The 17,653-nt window shown below is 41.3% G+C and overlaps 1 protein-coding gene across 4 annotated transcripts; it reads left to right on the top strand.

Moving 5' to 3' along the window:
* The first annotated feature begins 13 nt into the window (after positions 1–13).
* FIRRM (FIGNL1 interacting regulator of recombination and mitosis) lies at positions 14–17,574 on the top strand. Of its 4 annotated transcripts, none has more exons than XM_009098444.4 (24): positions 14–164; positions 716–755; positions 1,462–1,550; positions 2,748–2,852; positions 3,379–3,516; positions 5,343–5,505; positions 5,832–5,916; positions 6,447–6,585; positions 7,029–7,109; positions 7,432–7,496; positions 8,898–9,046; positions 9,626–9,734; positions 10,235–10,421; positions 10,765–10,847; positions 11,232–11,283; positions 11,554–11,643; positions 12,340–12,525; positions 13,206–13,328; positions 14,219–14,314; positions 14,728–14,841; positions 15,254–15,358; positions 15,659–15,739; positions 16,471–16,584; positions 16,863–17,574. In XM_009098444.4, the coding sequence occupies exons 1-24, from the start codon at positions 66–68 to the stop codon at positions 17,046–17,048; spliced, it is 2,679 nt and encodes an 892-aa protein (XP_009096692.3). In that variant the 5' UTR covers positions 14–65; the 3' UTR covers positions 17,049–17,574. The 4 variants fall into 4 exon arrangements, with proteins under 4 accessions (XP_009096692.3, XP_050833273.1, XP_050833274.1 ...); XM_050977316.1 differs by having other exon boundaries at positions 11,554–11,647; positions 12,344–12,525; XM_050977317.1 differs by having other exon boundaries at positions 57–164; positions 2,789–2,852.
* Positions 17,575–17,653: the final 79 nt, after the last annotated feature.

The raw sequence follows: 17,653 nt of genomic DNA, 5'->3' as shown, positions 1-17,653 counted from the left end.
GCCTTGTGGGAGCTCCGCCGCCGTTCCCGCCGCTGACCCGCGCTGAGGGCAGCGCGGCCGCCGCCATGTCCCAGGCGGACCCCGAGCTGCTCCTGCGGGAGCTGGACGGCTGGGACTGGGAGCTCTGCCGCCGGGAGCTGCCCGCCGTGCTGCCCCGGCTCCTGATATCCTTCCCAGCAGGGCTCTGGGGTGGCTGTGGGAAAGGCACACGAGTGGTGTTTGAGCGTGGGTGGGTGTGCTTCCTTCGGAGTTCCACGGTTCCACCGAGTGTGTGTGAGGGAGAGCGGTGGGATCTCCGTGAGGGGCCGGGTGCCGGGAATTTCGCTGGAGACGGGTTCCGCCTTTCCCTGCAATAAAAGTTTCATAGTGTCTAGAACATCGCGTGTGGTTCATTTTGCACTGTAGATAATCCCCGATACACTTTTCACCTACCCCCCAAAAACAAAAGAAACCCAACTCCCTAAAAAAACCCAAACCGCACACCACCGAAAAAAATCCCAAAAATCCAGCCCCTCAAGACTTACTCTCTAATGCATTTTGGAAAAACTTTGTTGATCCTGTGGGTGCTCGGGGCTATCAGCCTGCGTTGCTTGTGGAGCTTCCCCACCAATTTCATGGGAACGCGAGACAGTGATAGAAGTCACTGTATCTTCTGCAGGCGCTTTAAAGATAGCCTTTCTAGCAGAACAAATTTGATTTTCTTTAACGCTTTTACTCAATGTATGAAGAGTGTGAGGACTGGACTGAGCATATTCGTAAGTAATGGTTAAGAAGTGCCTCTTCCTGTGGAGACCTGCATTAAAATGCATTAAAATTAAAATCACTGCAGTGCTTAAAATACTTCTGCTACAACTTTTCGGAGTCTTCAGCATTCCTGCTGGACCTTGCACCCTTCAATAACTGCACATTGAATAAGCTTTATAAGTACCCCTATAGAAACTCTGCATCTAAGGCTGCTTCTTCCTTTCTGCTACTTCTCATCTTTAAATGCACAAAAAAAGGGTGGTTTTAATCTGGTGTTTTATTGTCTTTTGGGCTGTTATCTTCCAGGTGAGAAAGCTGATAGCTAACAGAAAACGAGGCTCCTATGTAACCGTTTGTGAGTGTTTCTAGAACTGTTACATTGCATATTATGTTGCATTCTAAAACCTGCAAATGTTTGCAGTTTGGAATGTGGCAAATTCCGGATCTGTAGGCTGGCAGTTGTGCTCAGCCTTCAACTAAGTTTAGTCAGATGTGCTGCTATTTTTGATGGGTTTGTGCATGTTGGAGCTATTACAGTTCCTTGATTTTTCAGATAATATTTGTGTGTTTTCATGCATTTCAGATAAGGCAAATGCTCTGTTGCCTGTCTCAGAATCAAGGACCTGAATTGTTTTTGCTTTCTGCAGTTCTTTATTTCCTCTGGTAGGTTGCTGTATATTTCTGAGAGTTACACATTGTAAATGTTTTTCTTTGCAGGTATTCTGAGGATTCTGACTGAAATGTTTTTGCCGCATATCAGCCTTGAAGATGTGGAAGGAAATTTTTTTTCAAAAGTATTACCTAAGGTAGGACAGCTTCAGTTAACTGTGGAATTGTCTGTCAGTCCAGCGAACCTGCTTACATTGCAGTGATTCTTCTTTTGGGGTTGCACAATATCTATGGGATACAAAAATTGAAATTTACCTGTTTAGAGTTTTCACAGTGTTGTGTTGAATTGTTTCTGTGATTGTTCTCGTTCTCTACAGTAGGGAGAGAATCAAATGTACAGTGTTCTGCTCTCTATACTCAGCAATAGACTTGGGTTTTATTTCTTTCTGAGAAGACTGGGCTTTTTATAAAAGGACCAAGGTGGAGAATTTTTAAGTGAGGGAGCTTCTCAGGACAAGTAACCTGAAGACATCAGCACTCCCATATCACAAATGAATGTTGTGAAATTTGTGAATGAATATAGTGAATAATCTTTCAGACCATACTGACCTCACACACCTCACTTTTTCTTTTTTGAATAAATGATGGAGAAATTTGTGCCATAGGTGTAATAAAATCAGTGCTTGCATTTTAAATTAAATACAGAGGTGCCAAATTACTGACATAAGTTTCAAGATTCAGTTTGTCCAGTTTTAAAAGCCAGTAAAAATGGCCACTTGATTTTCCTTTCTCTTATTTTATCTCAAGTAACAAGCTTTTGGAGATTACAAGAAAATTGTCTCATAATAGGCATATCCTGAGAAAGGATCACTGTACCACTGTTTATCCTGCATGTGCCTCAAAAGTCTTTGAGTGTCTTTGCAGTCTCAAAAGTAACACTCATCCAAAAACCTCAACTAAAGTAGAAATAGATGTTGTCCGTATGTCACAGATGTTTTTTTTAATGTATTCAAAATGTTAATCATTCTAAACAAACAAATATTTTTTCTGAGAAAAAATGAAAATATTTTTTAAAATTATGTGGTTTGGTAGAATGAGGTATGTATTTCAAGCAAATTAGCTACAAAACTTGTTTTAGCAACAGATCTTAGAAAAAATAATGGCTACAATAGCTTCTGTCTATAATATATATATATGTATAAATAGTTTTTGCTTCTTGTTATATCATGCTTTATGACTGAAATGCTGCAAAGTGTTTTCTGCTGTAAGTTCTCTCTTGCCTCTATGCCAAGGCAGCAAGCAGGTATTGAATGGTGTTATTTCTTAATTCTTATTATTTATTATTATGTGCACCTTTGTAAGTAAAATGTTTCAGTTTTGCTGTGTTCTGCCAGACTCTACAGTTCTTTGATAATCTGATGTGTGAATTATCCAGCAAGGCCAAAGGACTGACCAGCCAGAGTACAGAGTTATGCAGTACTGTAAGGAGTCTGCTACAGGCAAGTTCCGTCTCATAAAATAATGCTTACATCACTCTTTGCTTTTAGCTAAACTACTAAAAGGCTTTTAGAATGTTTTTTGCCAGCTACTGGTGATTAAAATGTAATTTAATCTTCCTTTGTAGTTTAGTTAACATTTGTGAATGATTTTATTACATGTAGCATGAGATGCTAATAATAATTTAAAAAAAATCATCTCAAATTCTGCTCCAATCCCTCCTGCAGAGGGAATGTGACTCCCCATATTTAAAGAGTGAACCTGGCACCTGTTTATACATATGTCACTTTGTTCTGAATTTTAACATTGTTGTAAATTGAGAGCAATAGTCAAAGAAATAAGGAGTTTCCATAGAGGGTATGGTATCAGAGAAAAGCTCTGGAGCTTCATTCATCTTTAACAAACTTCTTATTTATGCAACTAGCAGTGAACTTTAAATGCTGTGAGAATCCAGGTGTATTTCAGCTAAGAAAAGATTCTTTTGGAGGTATTGCAGGAGTGATTGATGTTGTTCAGTCTTAATCTCAGACGGTGGTGCAGCTGCTGGAGACGCTGACAGGCTGCGTGCGCTACGTGTGCTCGGTGCAGGAGCTGTCCCTGCACAGCATCCGCTCCCTGCCTTCCTCCGTGCTCTGCGTGGTGAAGAGCACCTTCACACACTGCAAGGTAGGGCTCTGCTGGGGGCACAGAAATCCTGCTGCTCCTTGGCTTTTGGGACGTGTAAGAATCCGTGTCTGGGTGGGCTGTTCGGGTCCAATACGGCTAGCTATGGACCCCAGCCCACACCATCTTACATGGACAAAGGCACCAGAAGTGCTCTTCTCCACATGGGGACAAATGTCCTCAGTTTATTCCCAGGAGAACCACCGGATGGAAAGGACCCACAAGGAAAAAAAAGGCTGGGCCTGCTGCCTCTAGGAGGTTTTAAGGGCTGGGAAAGGGGGCTGGAGGAGTAGGACTACAGCTGATGGGATACAAGTCAGGAGGGGTGACGGGAGGGGTGAGCCAGGGAGAGACCACTGACACTTTGGGGGGGTCAGGGAGGGAAGACCAGGACCAGGACCATGTGGTGGCAGGACACAAATCATCTGAACAGTGCAAATTACCAAACACCCAGTGCAAAAAACTAAATAACTATTTAGTGCAATGCAACAGGGAAACACCTCAGAAGAAGATCTTATTTTGAAGTTATGCTGTTGTTGAACTATAGTTGTAAGGTGACCCCAGTGCAGGGAATAATGTGCTCTGACTCCGTGATTCGGAAGGTTGAAAAATTGTTTTATTAAGCTATATTATATTATACTAATACTATATGAAATTACACATTAAAAAGATATTATACTAAAGAACACTCTATTAAAAGAGATACTAAAGAAAAAACTGTGACTGTCTCCAGACAGCCAGAACACAGCTTTGACCCAATTGGCCAAGGAATTAAAACAACCTTCTCCGGTGTCCAGTGAACAAATCACTTTGGGTAAACCATCTCCATTACACATTCCACATGTGCCAAACAACAGGAGCAGTGAATAGAGATAAGAATTGTTTTCTTTCTGAGGTTATCACTGCCTTTCCCAGGAAAAATCCTGGGAGAGAGAATTATGTCTCACTCTGTTCAGAGAATGTGAATACCACATTAAAGTATTATTCTTTTAATTTTAGTTTTTAAGTCTTTTTCAGACTGCACTCAGTACACAGATACAAAAATGATTTTTCACCTGCCTGCCCAGCAAATCTGACCTGCTGGTGAGAAGCTCAGACTGGGCTATTTCCATCCTTTGCATCAGTGTTAACTGAACATTCTGCCCAGGAGCAGAGTGCTCTGAGGGATCTGTGCAGTCCTGATGGCTACAGTATTTACAGAGCTACAAATGGCAAGTTCCAGAGTGGATTGAAAGTTGACATTAGCTGGTTTATGTTGGTTACAGTGGGCAGTGTGTATCAGTTTCAGATATGGACTGATCTGGGTTTTCAGATGCAACAGTAATTCCCTTTAAGCATCAAAAATAAAACAAGATTATCATAAGGACACACTAACTTTTGGTTGCCTTTCATCTTCACTTTTAATATTTTTTTCTTATGGGAACATTTACATCAGTTTTCCATGTCAGGACTCAAACTCAGGTGCCCTATCTTTATCTAGTAATTCTAATATGAAAGTATTGGGAAGTCTTTGCCATGCTACTTCCTTTGCTGTTGACGTTGTCCTGTTCGGTTCAGAAATATGATCTCAGGTTCATACATGGGGGTCTGATCCAGAGCCCCCTAAACTCACAAGAGCCAGCCAGACCTTGTTAGTTTCCCACGAGCTGCAGGTGAACATGTTTTATATTGAGTGCTCAGGGGCTGTGTATTGAGTTAAAGTAGGTACATCTGTGCCTTGTTCCTTTTTTCCAGAGAAATGTATGCCAAAGCTCTTGGTGTTTTCTGCGTGTGAAAAATCAGGCTGTGAGTCCTGAGCTGTTTTACAAAACCTCTTCTTCCCATTTCAGGACAGTGAATCAGTGTACTATGGGCACCTGCATTTAATTTCTGACCTTCTACAATCATTGTTCAAGGAAACTTACTCTCTTCAGAAACAGCTGATGGAACTGGTTGATCTGATTTCCATTGGCTCTGCTTCCAGTGAAGATGACATCACATATATGGTGTCAGGTATACATGGATTTGTTACTTTTTAGTCTTGCTCATTCTTTTTTTCTATGGAGAGTATGTTTGAAATTTTAAAACAGGTTTCTGAGTGTGCTCAGTTCCTGCTGTCCTGACCAACTTTTCAGAAAGCAGCATTTTGAACCCGAAATATTTCCATTTTTCTCCTGAAACCTCCTCTGTGGCAATGTTCTGTAGGTTTGTAGGACAGGGGCAGCACCTAAACACTGAGCCATTTTCCTAATTCATATCTGTGTGCTGATGTTCTCTTGGGATTGCTGTGAACTCCTAAATCTGATTTAACTCTGTTGCTGCTGCTGTTATTTTCTTAGTAATCCACACTGTGCTGGAGATCTGCTCTGTCATTTCCAATATGGACCATGCTCTTCATGCCAATACGTGGAAGTTCATAATCAAGTATGTAGCTAAACTCTTTGGGTTTTATTGTGGTGTAGTTTTAAATAATGAATGTCTCAATTGCTTTCTGCTCAGAGTTTCTAATATATTTAAAATGAGATAATTCAGTGTAGCTGTTTAGTAAGGAAATTGAGCTAGGAGGTAATATTAAAGCACTGCCAGGGAAAGTAGGTAGGAATTGGTATGAAAAGTAATAGAAACTTGACTTTCTGTACTGCAAAAAATGCAGAAGAAAATTTACAACACTGTTGTCTGAGTGAGGAGCATTTAGAGGTCTGACCTGCAGTTCTGTAGATGTTTTTGCCTTGAGTTGGCTGTTTCATACTTCCATCCTGCCTCTGCCTTAGGTTTCAGTCATGGCCAAGGAGAGGGTTGTTCTCTCTGAGTTTCTGCTTTCAGTGTTCATGGATATTGCACCAATCCCTGCTGTATAAAAGTCTAAATAGAAGAATTAGTTATTTGGATTTGTAAGAGCTCATTGCATGATCATTTCTGACAGTTAAATACCTGGTTATTTTCCTGTCTTTCAGGCAAAGCCTGAAGCATCACTCCCTGCTGCAGTGCCACCTAAAGCACAGTGACATCCTCAGTGGCCTGTGCAAGGACATTCTTCTTTCTTTTGACTCCTGTTTGCAGCTGGCTGAGCAAATGAAGGTGTCAGAAATACAGGTGAGTTAAAAAGCTCCCAAAGCTGCCAGTGAACTTGAGGAGGAGAAATTCTTTGTGCTGTATTATTGCTTGGAGTAATTTGGTTTGGGTTTTTTGGAGTTTTCTTTATTTCATGACAGAATACCTTTGAAACCACATGAAAATGAGGCCCACAGCTTTGTGTAGATTTAGGATGTTTTAGTGAGGCACTAAGTTTTCACTATACTATGTGAGAATCTTTTTTTATTTCCTAAACTGACAATATCCTAAGGTCAGGCAAATCCTTAATATTTCTCTGAAAGTACTGAAGCATACATACTGAATATTTTTAAAGTTTTCCACCCTTAGCTTTAGAGTCTGTGGAGAATCAAATGTGAAATAGGTTTTGAACACTGTTAGCAATCTAACTTCCTATTTTACTGTTTTGCTCTCTATTAACTTTTAGAACTGCTTCTTTTGGACAGGAGGGCACTGACTTCAGGCTGTTCCAGAAGACAGTGAAACTGTGCAGGTTCTTTGCTAACTCCCTTGTACACTACACCAAGGTAGGTTTTAATACTTCAGTGCTATGTTAGTGTTAAATTTAAGCCTCTGGTCTGCAAATGGAATCATTTTGTACTGTGTAATATCTTTATGATTTACAGCTGTCCCATATGGGCAGTATAATTAACATCCATGCATAACCTGCTTTTGTTCTTCTACCTGTAAATACTCACAAGCCTGTGCTGGGATTTCCCAGAAAAATAAACTGGAACAGGTTGTTTCATGCAGTGGCACTGAGGAGTTGGTAGGAGATGTGCACTAATTCATGTAATTAATAATGGATTTTATTTTAAAAGTATCACTCAAAATTGATGGCTTTTACAGGAATTCCGTGCCTGCCTCTCTGATTCCTGTTCTCAGTTACATCAGCTCTTTCTTCAGATATACAGGTATGTGAAGTACAAATAATTGATTATTGATAGTATCTTAATAACATTTCAAAATTACATTCTTAAATTACAAATACTTTGAGATGTAAAAATGCACTTCTCAATCCAGAGTTGTTGCCATCTTTTTTCATGCACAGAAAGCTAGAATATTTTAAAAAATCAGATGGTTTAGTGCTTGATAGTTACCTTAAACTCCATTTTTGATCAATACTGTGCATGTCCCATAATGACAAACCATTAACTTATTTGCAATTATTTATGCAAGATTTATTAACAAATTATGTGTAGAATATGCAGGAAAAAAAAAATCTACATCTAAATGCAGGTGTCAGCAGTGCCTTCTGACAGATTGTTTCTAGTTTAAGACAAAGTTTGGAAAAATTTGTCCTGGAGAAAGAGGGGATCAGAAACAGAGTGTCCTGAAATTTTTCATAACTTTACTGTTGTGTTAATAATCTTGTGGAATCTCACAGAAGGATGCTGCTTCTCCTGGAAACAGATGCTCTTTTAATACTACACTTATAAATGTCTGCAAGTGGTTTATCACTTTCCTTTCAAAAAGTTTGGTTGCTGCAGTGGTGGGGAAGCATAAGAGAACCCAGACTTTATACTAATAATAGTTTATTCTATGAAATCAGAGGGCTGATTTCTACCCTTTGCTGGAATTCAAACCAGGTTCTGTAGTGAGATGTGCACATGAGTTCACTGCATATCCCACTGCAAGATTGGGTGGATATTTTTTATGAGTTTCTTCTTCTAAGTTTACTTCCCTTGTAGGTTTTTCCCAAGTGGAAGGTTGTAAACTTTTATTCACTCAGGGAAACTGAGTGGGATTTTTGAGTAGGAAAGTAGCATTTTTACAGTTCACTTTATAAGCTGCAAGAGTAGAAGGTTTTCATTTCATGATCTCTTGCTTTATTCTCATATTGGTTCTTTTTTTCTTTTATTGCCCAAGGTGATTTTTTTCCTCTTCAGAGAAGCTGTGATACCTTTTTAGGGTCATGTGTTAAGTTAGTGCTGTGATACTTATGGCTTTAAAATCATGTATAAAGGTGTTTTCTTGGCTTTTCCCTTTCACTTGACTTTTTGTGATCTGATATGTTTCTTCTGAGAGGTGTTATGTATTTTACACATATTTCCTGTGAGCTTGTAAGGTTTTCTTTAAATATTTAGTAAAATATTGGATTATGATGCTTATTTTAAAGGCTGGATGCAGAGTTGTAACTCTTGGGCTATAACAGATGTTCTAAAATGGAGAGTCTTTTCTGTCTTTTATTTCACAGGAACCAGGAAATAACGAATTTGCCTTTTTGTGTTCTTTTGGAGAAAAGTAGTATTGCTAAAAATGCTACTGAGAATATTTAACTTCTTTTTTTTTTTTTTTTTTCCATTCCCCCTCAGCAAATTTCCTCCCAGTCTTTATGCTCCAGAGATCTTGGAAGTTCATCAAGATGAAATATCCCAGGTTTTTCTTGTGGCTCTGGACCCTCTCATCACCCAGCTCCTCCCCTTTAGTCCTTTCATGGAACGAGTGTTAAGTGAAAATTTAGGTGGGTTGAAAGTACAATCCCAGTGCTGTCTGAGAGGTCAGCATTGACATTTTGACTTTCTGGACCATAATATTCTGTACTCGCTTGCTTGTCTCTGGTTCTTCTGTAAGTGCTGTGATAGAGCTGATTGCCTGCTAATTTGGGTGGATTTTATGACAGGTATTGACAGGTATGTTGTTTATGACAGTTTATGGATTTATCTTTTCCAAAGTACTCATAGCAACTGCACTGTTAATCTGATTAACATAAATCCTGTCAATTCTGCTCTTTTGCATAATTTCAGTCCACATTTGCCTCAAACTTTCAAAGTTAGATGGAATTTTTTTCTGCTATTGTGTTGGTAGGGGAAGACAGCTTTTTTTTCATAAAGTAAATATTTTCTGTGAAAAGTAGCAGGCCTGACAAAATATCAGCTTTTTGTTTCAACAAGCTCTTCTCCTTGATTTCTGCCCTGACCAACATCTCACAATTCTGAGATAGCTCATCAATTTGCCTCTACACTTGCTTAAAAGCCAGTTGACACACACAGTAAATATATCCAGGCAACTTACTTCACTCTTGAAACCCAAACTTCCACAGGTCTCCCTCCTGAGCAGCAGCTCCCCCAGTGTCTCCTCCTGCTTACCATAATGGACAAGCTGTCCTCTCAGCCAGAAGAAGTGCAAACTCTCTGGAACACAGGAAAAAGGTACTAAAAAGGTTTTTGTTTTCACCACAGCAGTCATTCCATACAGGCAAACAAAGGGGCTCAGCTGCTGGAGCTTCCTTTGCAACTGAACTTGGAAAATTGTCACTATGGATTTCCATCCTTATGCCAAGACTAACAGGATCTGATGTTCATTGCCTCACGAGTGAAGGATGCAGAGACAGAGATGTCTTTGTTTTTTCAGGGAAGGAGTGGTATTTAGAGTACTTGTAGGGTAGGAATAAGGCTCTGAACGTAAATAAATTAAAGTCTTACACTTTTATGCCTGAGCCCTCTAATAATCACCTGAACTGGTAAAAGAGGAAGGCAGTCAGCAGCATAAATCTAGTGTAAAAGTATTGAAGTTATTGCTATCTTTTCTGGCTGAAGACAAAGATTTTGTAATACCAATGTTGCTTGCAGGATTTGAGACTTACATGTCTTTAATCAAACTGTTCTCTTTTTCTCTTTTTTTGGTTTCTTTTTTCCTTTCCCCCTTGCAGCCTGTCTTTGTTTTCAGCTCTCTTCCTCAGTTTCCAGCAATGTTGTGGGGAGCTTTCTCTCCCTGTGTGTTTGCCACAGGTGGTCAGTACAGGACAGCCAGCAGTTCCCATCACCCTCTATCACTATGTCTGTGTCCACCTGTGCTCCTTCATTGCTTCCACACTCCCATCACACTTCCCTCAGCTGGTAAGATTGGGTTTTGCTTATCAATTTGCTTATCAAGCTGTTGTGATGCATAGGTGCTACTTAAAAAGAATGGGTTCTTCCTAATGGTGTGCCTCTGAAAAGATGCTCAGAGAGAACCATCTCAGAGATGGTTTTGTAGAAATCAGCTGTGGCACAGTTGCATGGCTGGAGTTCAGTTACACAGCAAATGTCACTTTTGGGAAGGGGGAAAAGAAAGTTCTTGCTTGATAGTCTTGGCAATTTTTATTCTCTTTCAGACCAGGGAAGGTCAGATTGTTATAAAAGGTTAGTGCTTTCTTTTCTGTGCTATTCAGACTGTGCTAATTTTCCCGTTTCTCCTCAGGAGTGTGCCCTGCTGGAAGCTGTGCTGGGTTCCAGTATGATCACATCTCTGCTGGCAATGGACTCCTGGTGCTTCCTTGCCCGGTGAGATGCTCCTAGTACAAGTCGAGCAGGTTTCCCACAGATCCACTTCATTCTGTTGTTGTACATAATTTGCAATTTGCTTGAGAGAGATTTTTGTAAGACAGAATTGTCCCAGTCTTGGGTTATTTTCAGATACAGAAAATATTTTGAAAATTAGAAGCAGAAATGGCTTAGCCATTTTTATGTTTTTGCAATCAAGAGGAACAAAGCTTCTCTCTTTAATAACTGATTTTTGAAATGGTTGTCTCAAGTAAATTGTGTCTCTGCAAATCAAGTTTAAATATGCTAGAGGAAATGGCAATTTCTCAGGCCAGATTTATGATATTTATTTCTGGAGAAGAATAGGAAGTACAGATTCACAAGCTGCTGTCTTTCATGTTTCAGGTATGGAACAGCTGAGCTGTGTGCTCACCATGTTAATGTGATTGCCCACTTGGTAAGAACCACAGTGATGTTTTCAGTTTGGCACCAGTTTTAATCTGAGTGCTACCAGCAAAGCTTCAAATGGAGATTTTTTCAGTTCTTCAAACTGGCTTAGTAATTAGCAGAAGCAGTACATTGAAATTTTAAACCAATATGCCCTGCTTATTTTATTTACAGTGTTACTGCATAGCAACTCTCAGAATATCCTGTACAGAATTTGTTTGCTCAGTGGTGATTTTTCCTTCTGTGTAATGAGGTGCACTATTCTTTTATCCTAATGCAGGTCAGGGCTTGGCCCAGTGACTGCTGCCAGGTCCCTGCCCTGGGTGTGCTGCTGAGGCGAATGCTGTTCCTGATGGCTCCAGAGCATCAGGCAAGTACAGCACCAGCATCTGCTGCTGTCAGTAGAAGAGATTTGAATCAGTGCCCTGTGTTCAAATCTTCCCTTTCAGTTCTGGAGAAGTGACAAGATGTTGAGTGCTCGCTTGCTGCTCTTGTTATTGTACTTGTTATTACTTAGTCTGAGTCATTAAGTCACTAAGTTATTACTTATAGTGGATCCCACTTTGTGCAGATGTGCTCTTTAAAACAAGAAAAGTACATTGACCTTTCTTAGAGTCTTGCTGGGTAGCAATAAAGTCTTTTAATTTTGACAAAGTATGAAAACAGTGCATCTCCCCAGATTGGCTGAAACTGTGTCCTGTCATTGCATCTGTGACATCTGTGAGTGTTCTTGTGACATCAGGTGTCAAGGGCAGTGTCCTGTCCTGTCAGTGCCTCTCTGTGTATCCTGGAGAGGCTAAAGCCCTCTCTTCTACTCACTAGGGGCATTGCTTTAAGTAGCTGAAAGAATCAGTTGCTTAATCATTCTGATGTCCTGTATGTGACAAGAGAAGTGGCAGTTTCTAAATGTTTGTCATATAAAAAGATGGATTTTATTGAAATACTTTGTACAAATTGTTTCACATAATAAATCTGAAGCAAACCAGCAGTGCATTTTGGTTTCTCATATTCCAGGCTATAAAATTGTTTTCTGGTCTGTTTAATTTCTATTGCCTTTTGTTTCCAGGTAGAATTTGCTCACGAGTTTCCTCCTGAAGAGGTGCAGAACTTGGTTGTGTGGCAGCACGTGTCCCTCAGAGCCCTGAACCCTGACCTCAGGGCGCAAGTGGCATCTCAGCTGTGCTCTGCAGGGCTCCAGCAGTGCCAGCAGTGGCTGAACAGCAGCCGGGCCTTGGGAGGGCTCCCTCCTGTGGTAAGGAGCTCTGCTTCTCTCTGGAAAAATGAACAAACTCTAGTTTTTCAAACTACAAGAGTTCTGTTGTCATCTCAGTTCTGTTATTCAGTCTGTTGCACATCTTTTTGCCATGCCTAGCTGGCATATGCAGAAGCAAGAACTCTCATTTTAATGTTTTCTAGTGGCATGCAGCACCTTAGGTCTCTGCTGTGCTAGTGGAGGTTCTGTGATTCTCTAGTTATTGTAGTTGTTGTTTGCTCTCTGGTTGAGCAGATGTATTTTTCTTCAGAATTTCTCATTTATGCTGTACCTTAGCATACAATTCCTCTTCAGTTTTAAAACCTGCTGGTTTTATGCAGCATCAAATCTGAAAGATGCTCACTGGGTCTCTCTGATGAGGGAATGTGAGAAACCAGATGAAGTGGTCAAGTTTCCACATGAAGTGTCTGCTGCCAGACTTCACCTGCCAGTGCAGCAAATGTCCTGCAGTGTGTGTGAAACTCAGAGGAGTAATGGATGGTTTCCCAGCTCTGGAATCTTGGTTGGCTGCTCTCCTGCTGGATTAGCTGTTCTGTACAGCTGAGGCAGCACATTGGGCTTCTTGCCACCTTGTATCATTTTAGATGTTTCATATGAGTTATGGGTTTTGGCTTTCATGTAATATGTTTTGGTTGGTCTTACACATTTTTTCCTCCTAGAACACTGCCCTTTCTGTCCTGCTGGCTGCCTGCAGTTCTGCTGATGCCACTCTGGAGGCAGAGCTTAAGACATCTGTCTTGGGAGTGCTCAGTCAGTTCTGGTCTTTTCTCCAGGCTAAGCAGGTAAGAGAGTTTGCTGCTCCAGCAGTGAAAGCGTGTCTTGGGGAGGCTGGTGCTGTTTCCTCAGGTTGTTGTTACTCATTTGTGACTTGGATTGGACTGTTTCAGTAAAGCACAGTGTACCAGTGCTGCCCATCTGCTCTCAGCTGGTTTTTCTGTAGGGCAAGCTCTGGGAAGCTTGAGTTTAAATTTCCTGAATGTTACATATATGGTTCCTTGTTACTCCATCTGTTACTCAGTGTCACATTCAGACTTGCTCAAGGAGAGGCCTGAAATACCTGATTTTGCTTCTTACCAGTTACAAATTCAGTGTATTTTAAATATTCATCCGAATGTGACCAAAACTCAGGGGGTCTGATTAGAGCACAGCCCAGCACATGGAGACACACAGGGCCAGTCACCCTCCTGCCAAGGTGGCCAGGCAGTGTCCTTATGACCATGTACCTGTTCATGGCTGCAGCTGCATAAAGGAAAGAAAAAAAGGATTGTCAGGGTTTTCATGCTCCAGATTAGAAAAGAAAGTTTGAGAGGTGGAGTGAAGAGCCAACAATGTGCCCCTTCAGAAGTCTTTCCAAACCTCAGCGATTCTGTGAGGATATTTGGCAACTGGAAGTGAAAAGAAATAGTTCAGATAATCTTTAGGTGCCTATGTTAGTGAGTGGTAGTAGGAGAGGAGGGTTAAAAATCAAAGAAAATGGTCTCATAAAATATGACTTCCTATAAATACTGAGATGAATATTTCAATATTTTCTTTGTTGCTTACATTGCAATGTTTTAAATCTGTGAAATCAGGCTAACAGTTTTGGAATGCTGCTGTAACTTGACATTTTCTCCTAAGCAATTATTCCATGAGCTAAAATATAATGTTACTGATACCTTGTGCTCTCTTCAAGGTCTCAGATGAGCCATGTCTCCAGAAGACACTGTGTTTATTACTTCACCTTTTGGAATTTTTCATCCAAGCATTAGATGCTCAACTGATGACCCAGGTAAAAAAAAAAAATCCTTAAACCCCCAACACCACCTTATGAATAATTCACTACATGAAAACCAAGTTCTTTGTAATTTGTTGAAATCTCAAATGAGATATTTCATAGTCTGGCCTTCTCTTAACAAGGAAATAATCTTCCTTGATTACTTTCCTGGCCTTCAAACCAAGCACATGACATTTTGGTTAACACTGCTTTGGAGAATCCCTTTCCCCTCTGTAAGATAATTGAGATGTAAGGAAGTGCTATAGGGATCATGCTCATTTCTTCCTAAAATGCCCCCTGCAGCTTTATCCTGGTAGCATACCTCCTTCAGGTTTCTGAACTCCATCTGTTTGGATTGAAAGACGAGCCTGCTCAGTTTTCACCAGCAGTCAGTCTGATGGGGCTCTGCTGGGGTTTGTGTCCTGCAGGTGTTTGCACTGCAGTCATCCCTGCTCCAGCTGCATCCCCCGGATCATGTCCGTCTTGCCATGGTGGATTTTCTGTCTTCCATGGGAAAGGTGTTTATTCCACAAGAAGCACAGGTAAATGGAATTGTGGCCTTAGTGAAATTGCCTTGTCTTTTGATAAAAAGGCTTTTATTTAAATATACAGTTAAGGGATCAAGTTCATTAAATAGATACAGGAATGCCAGGATAGTTGTCTTGGATTAATGCTCTGCAGCATTAATTAGCATTTTTCATCAAGATGTGCTGAGTGCATGCAAGATGCTTCAAATGCCAGTCCTTTCTCACTGGTGAGAAGCAACAAAAGTGAGAATAGAATGAGAAGCAAGCAAGCTCCCTCACAGTGGTTCTTTAGCCAGACAGGGCAGTAGCACTCTCACATTTCCCACACCTGTCCCTCAGTCTGACAGCCAGTCTTCAATAATAAATCATGATGGTGAGTTATGCTCAACTAACTCTAGGAACTGATGGCTGTTTGTTCCTGTTGCAGAGGCAGGTTGTGCCCCAGCTGTCCTGTCTGTTTGCCTCCCTGCTGGCTGACCAGACCTGGCTGATTCACCAGCACGCACTGGAGGCATTCACTCATTTTGCAGAGGTGAGCAGAGACAACTCTGGGTGCAGGCATTTGGTTCTGTTAACTTCTGCTGTACACCAATTCTCCTGACTCAAATGTTTGCTGCTCCTCACTGCACAATCTGGATCTGAGTTACAGCTGTTGCACACTGAAAGTGCTGGGGCTGGTACAATTGGAAGAGATTTCAGGAGCTGGAAATGAAGAAGGATTGGGCACTGCTTGCTTAGATTGGTTGCAAGAGGGCAGGGACTGTCACAGAGACATCTATTTTGTTCCCTTGTTAGCATGAATGTACTGAACAACCAATAACATTTTTGACAGGAAACAAGACATGAGGATGTTGTTCCTTGGTGCCTTAATTCTGAAGAAGCTAAGAACAAAGTTGTTAATTTTCTGGCTAAGGTATGTATATTGTTTAACCATTTTACTGCTATTTTAATTGATGCTGTACATCTGCTATCAGCAGTACACAGCAGGGGTCTACACTTGCATTATCTGCATGGCCATTAAGTAACTTTAAATTAAACTGTCTGGTTGAACTTCACTACTTGCTTTAATCAGCAGAATTAGCAACTGCCATTCCTATGCACACTGGTCCTCCAGTGCTTTCAACTTAAAAGCAAAGCATTTATTATCCTTAAACAAAAAATACTTATTAAATTGCTCTGTTGTTTTTGAAAGAAGTTACTTGTTTAAAAGACAGGATTTGATAATTTGCTTTGATTTCCTTCCCCATTTCTCTTGGATCAGTTTCTGAAATCTAAATGAACGTGTATGAAACATCTCAGTACCTTTTGCCTATTAGGAGAAATCCTCTCAGGGCAGGTGGCTGCTGCTGCAAAACAGTGGCATTGGGAAAGGGGGGGCAGCTGCAGCTTGAGGCAGGGCTCTCTGGTTGAGCAGCTTTTGGCAAGCAGATAATTTACAAAAGAACTGGTAGCTGCCAGTGATGTTAACCCAAAGTTGTAGATAACCTCAATCTTTGATCAGAAGAGTTTGTGAGAAATAATATTCCTTGAACTGCACACTAAAATCCCTCCCTCTCTCCCTTTTGTTCTGGCCTATAAGTTGTGCCTATGAAGGTTGGTAATGCTGCCTGGGTTTAGTTACCTCTCCTGGGGCTTTCTCCCTAGACAAGGCAGGTGCAAGAGACAAGAGAAGCACGAACAGAACGTCTGAAGCAAGAAAGGATTACCTGGAGTGCACAGGTTTTGAAAGTGGATGGAGAATTGGAGTCAACAGGAGAGGTATGTGTGATTCTTTACACTGTAATTTCTGTCAGTTCTGGGCAGTCCCTGAAAAGCTGAGCTCGTCTTGCTGCCCTCCATGTCCTAAGAAGAAAGGTCCCATGAACTCCTGGCCCTTTGTGTGATATTTTAATGGTCTGTAGTGCCTGCCAGGCAGCAAGACAGGACAAGGGACTCTTGCAGCTCTGTTCCACCTAAGGGCTTTCTTGCATTTGGATGAAGACTGATCCCTCAAGTACAGTATTAAATTGATGTTTCATGTTTGCTTAAATCTGCAGCCTGTGGCCAAAAGAGCCTGTCACCCACCCTCTGAGGAGCAGTACAAGGCAGCAGTAGGCACCATGGAGGGAGCAGTGGAGGCTGTGAAGCTGCTGCTCCAGAAAGGGTCCCCCCCAGGCTGGCTTGCAGCGAAGCTGGAGGCTCTGCACGCAGCCATAGCCACCCTCAGGGACAGCTTGCGGTAGGTGCTCCTCAGGACTTGGGGACAATGACCCAGCTCAGCTCCCTGGTGGAGGGAGGAGGTGCCTTTGTGCCAGGAGTGCTGCAGAAGAAAAAGCTGTGCCATGGGGCAGTGCTCTACAGAACTGCTGCTCTTGGGTTGTGTGCCAGGATGGACTGAGGGGTGCTGTGCCAGCCCCTCCTGCATGGCCTGAGGGGTTTGAGTGGACACTACTGGACATGGGAGCTGTGGGTTTGTATATTGCTTGTTCTTCTATTGATTGGAGATAAACATTCCATGACCTTGGATTCTGAATACTGAGAGGTTTGAATCTGTTGTAAAAGTAGCAGTGACCCTTTTCCTGTCACATGCAGGTACTCCAGGCTAGGGCGATCCTTTAAAAATAATCTTTATTGGTCTTTACAGTTAAGAGCAGAAAGAACATGGTGCTTAAGCAGTGTGTGGTCATTCACTGTATGGTTCCTAGCACCTCTTGTGCCATCCACTGACAGAACTATACAAACAGAAATAAATAAGTTGAATAAACTGTACATTCATTTTAAAATCATCTCTTAGCTGAAAAGTTAAAAGGAGCCATTTCTAAGGGCTTTATTTTTCTGGGAAAGGAAA

This window comes from Serinus canaria, chromosome 8 (assembly GCF_022539315.1).
Source record: "Serinus canaria isolate serCan28SL12 chromosome 8, serCan2020, whole genome shotgun sequence".
NCBI lineage: Eukaryota > Metazoa > Chordata > Aves > Passeriformes > Fringillidae > Serinus > Serinus canaria.
Note: the sequence above shows the minus strand (reverse complement) of the source record. Positions and strands in the feature narration are given on the sequence as shown.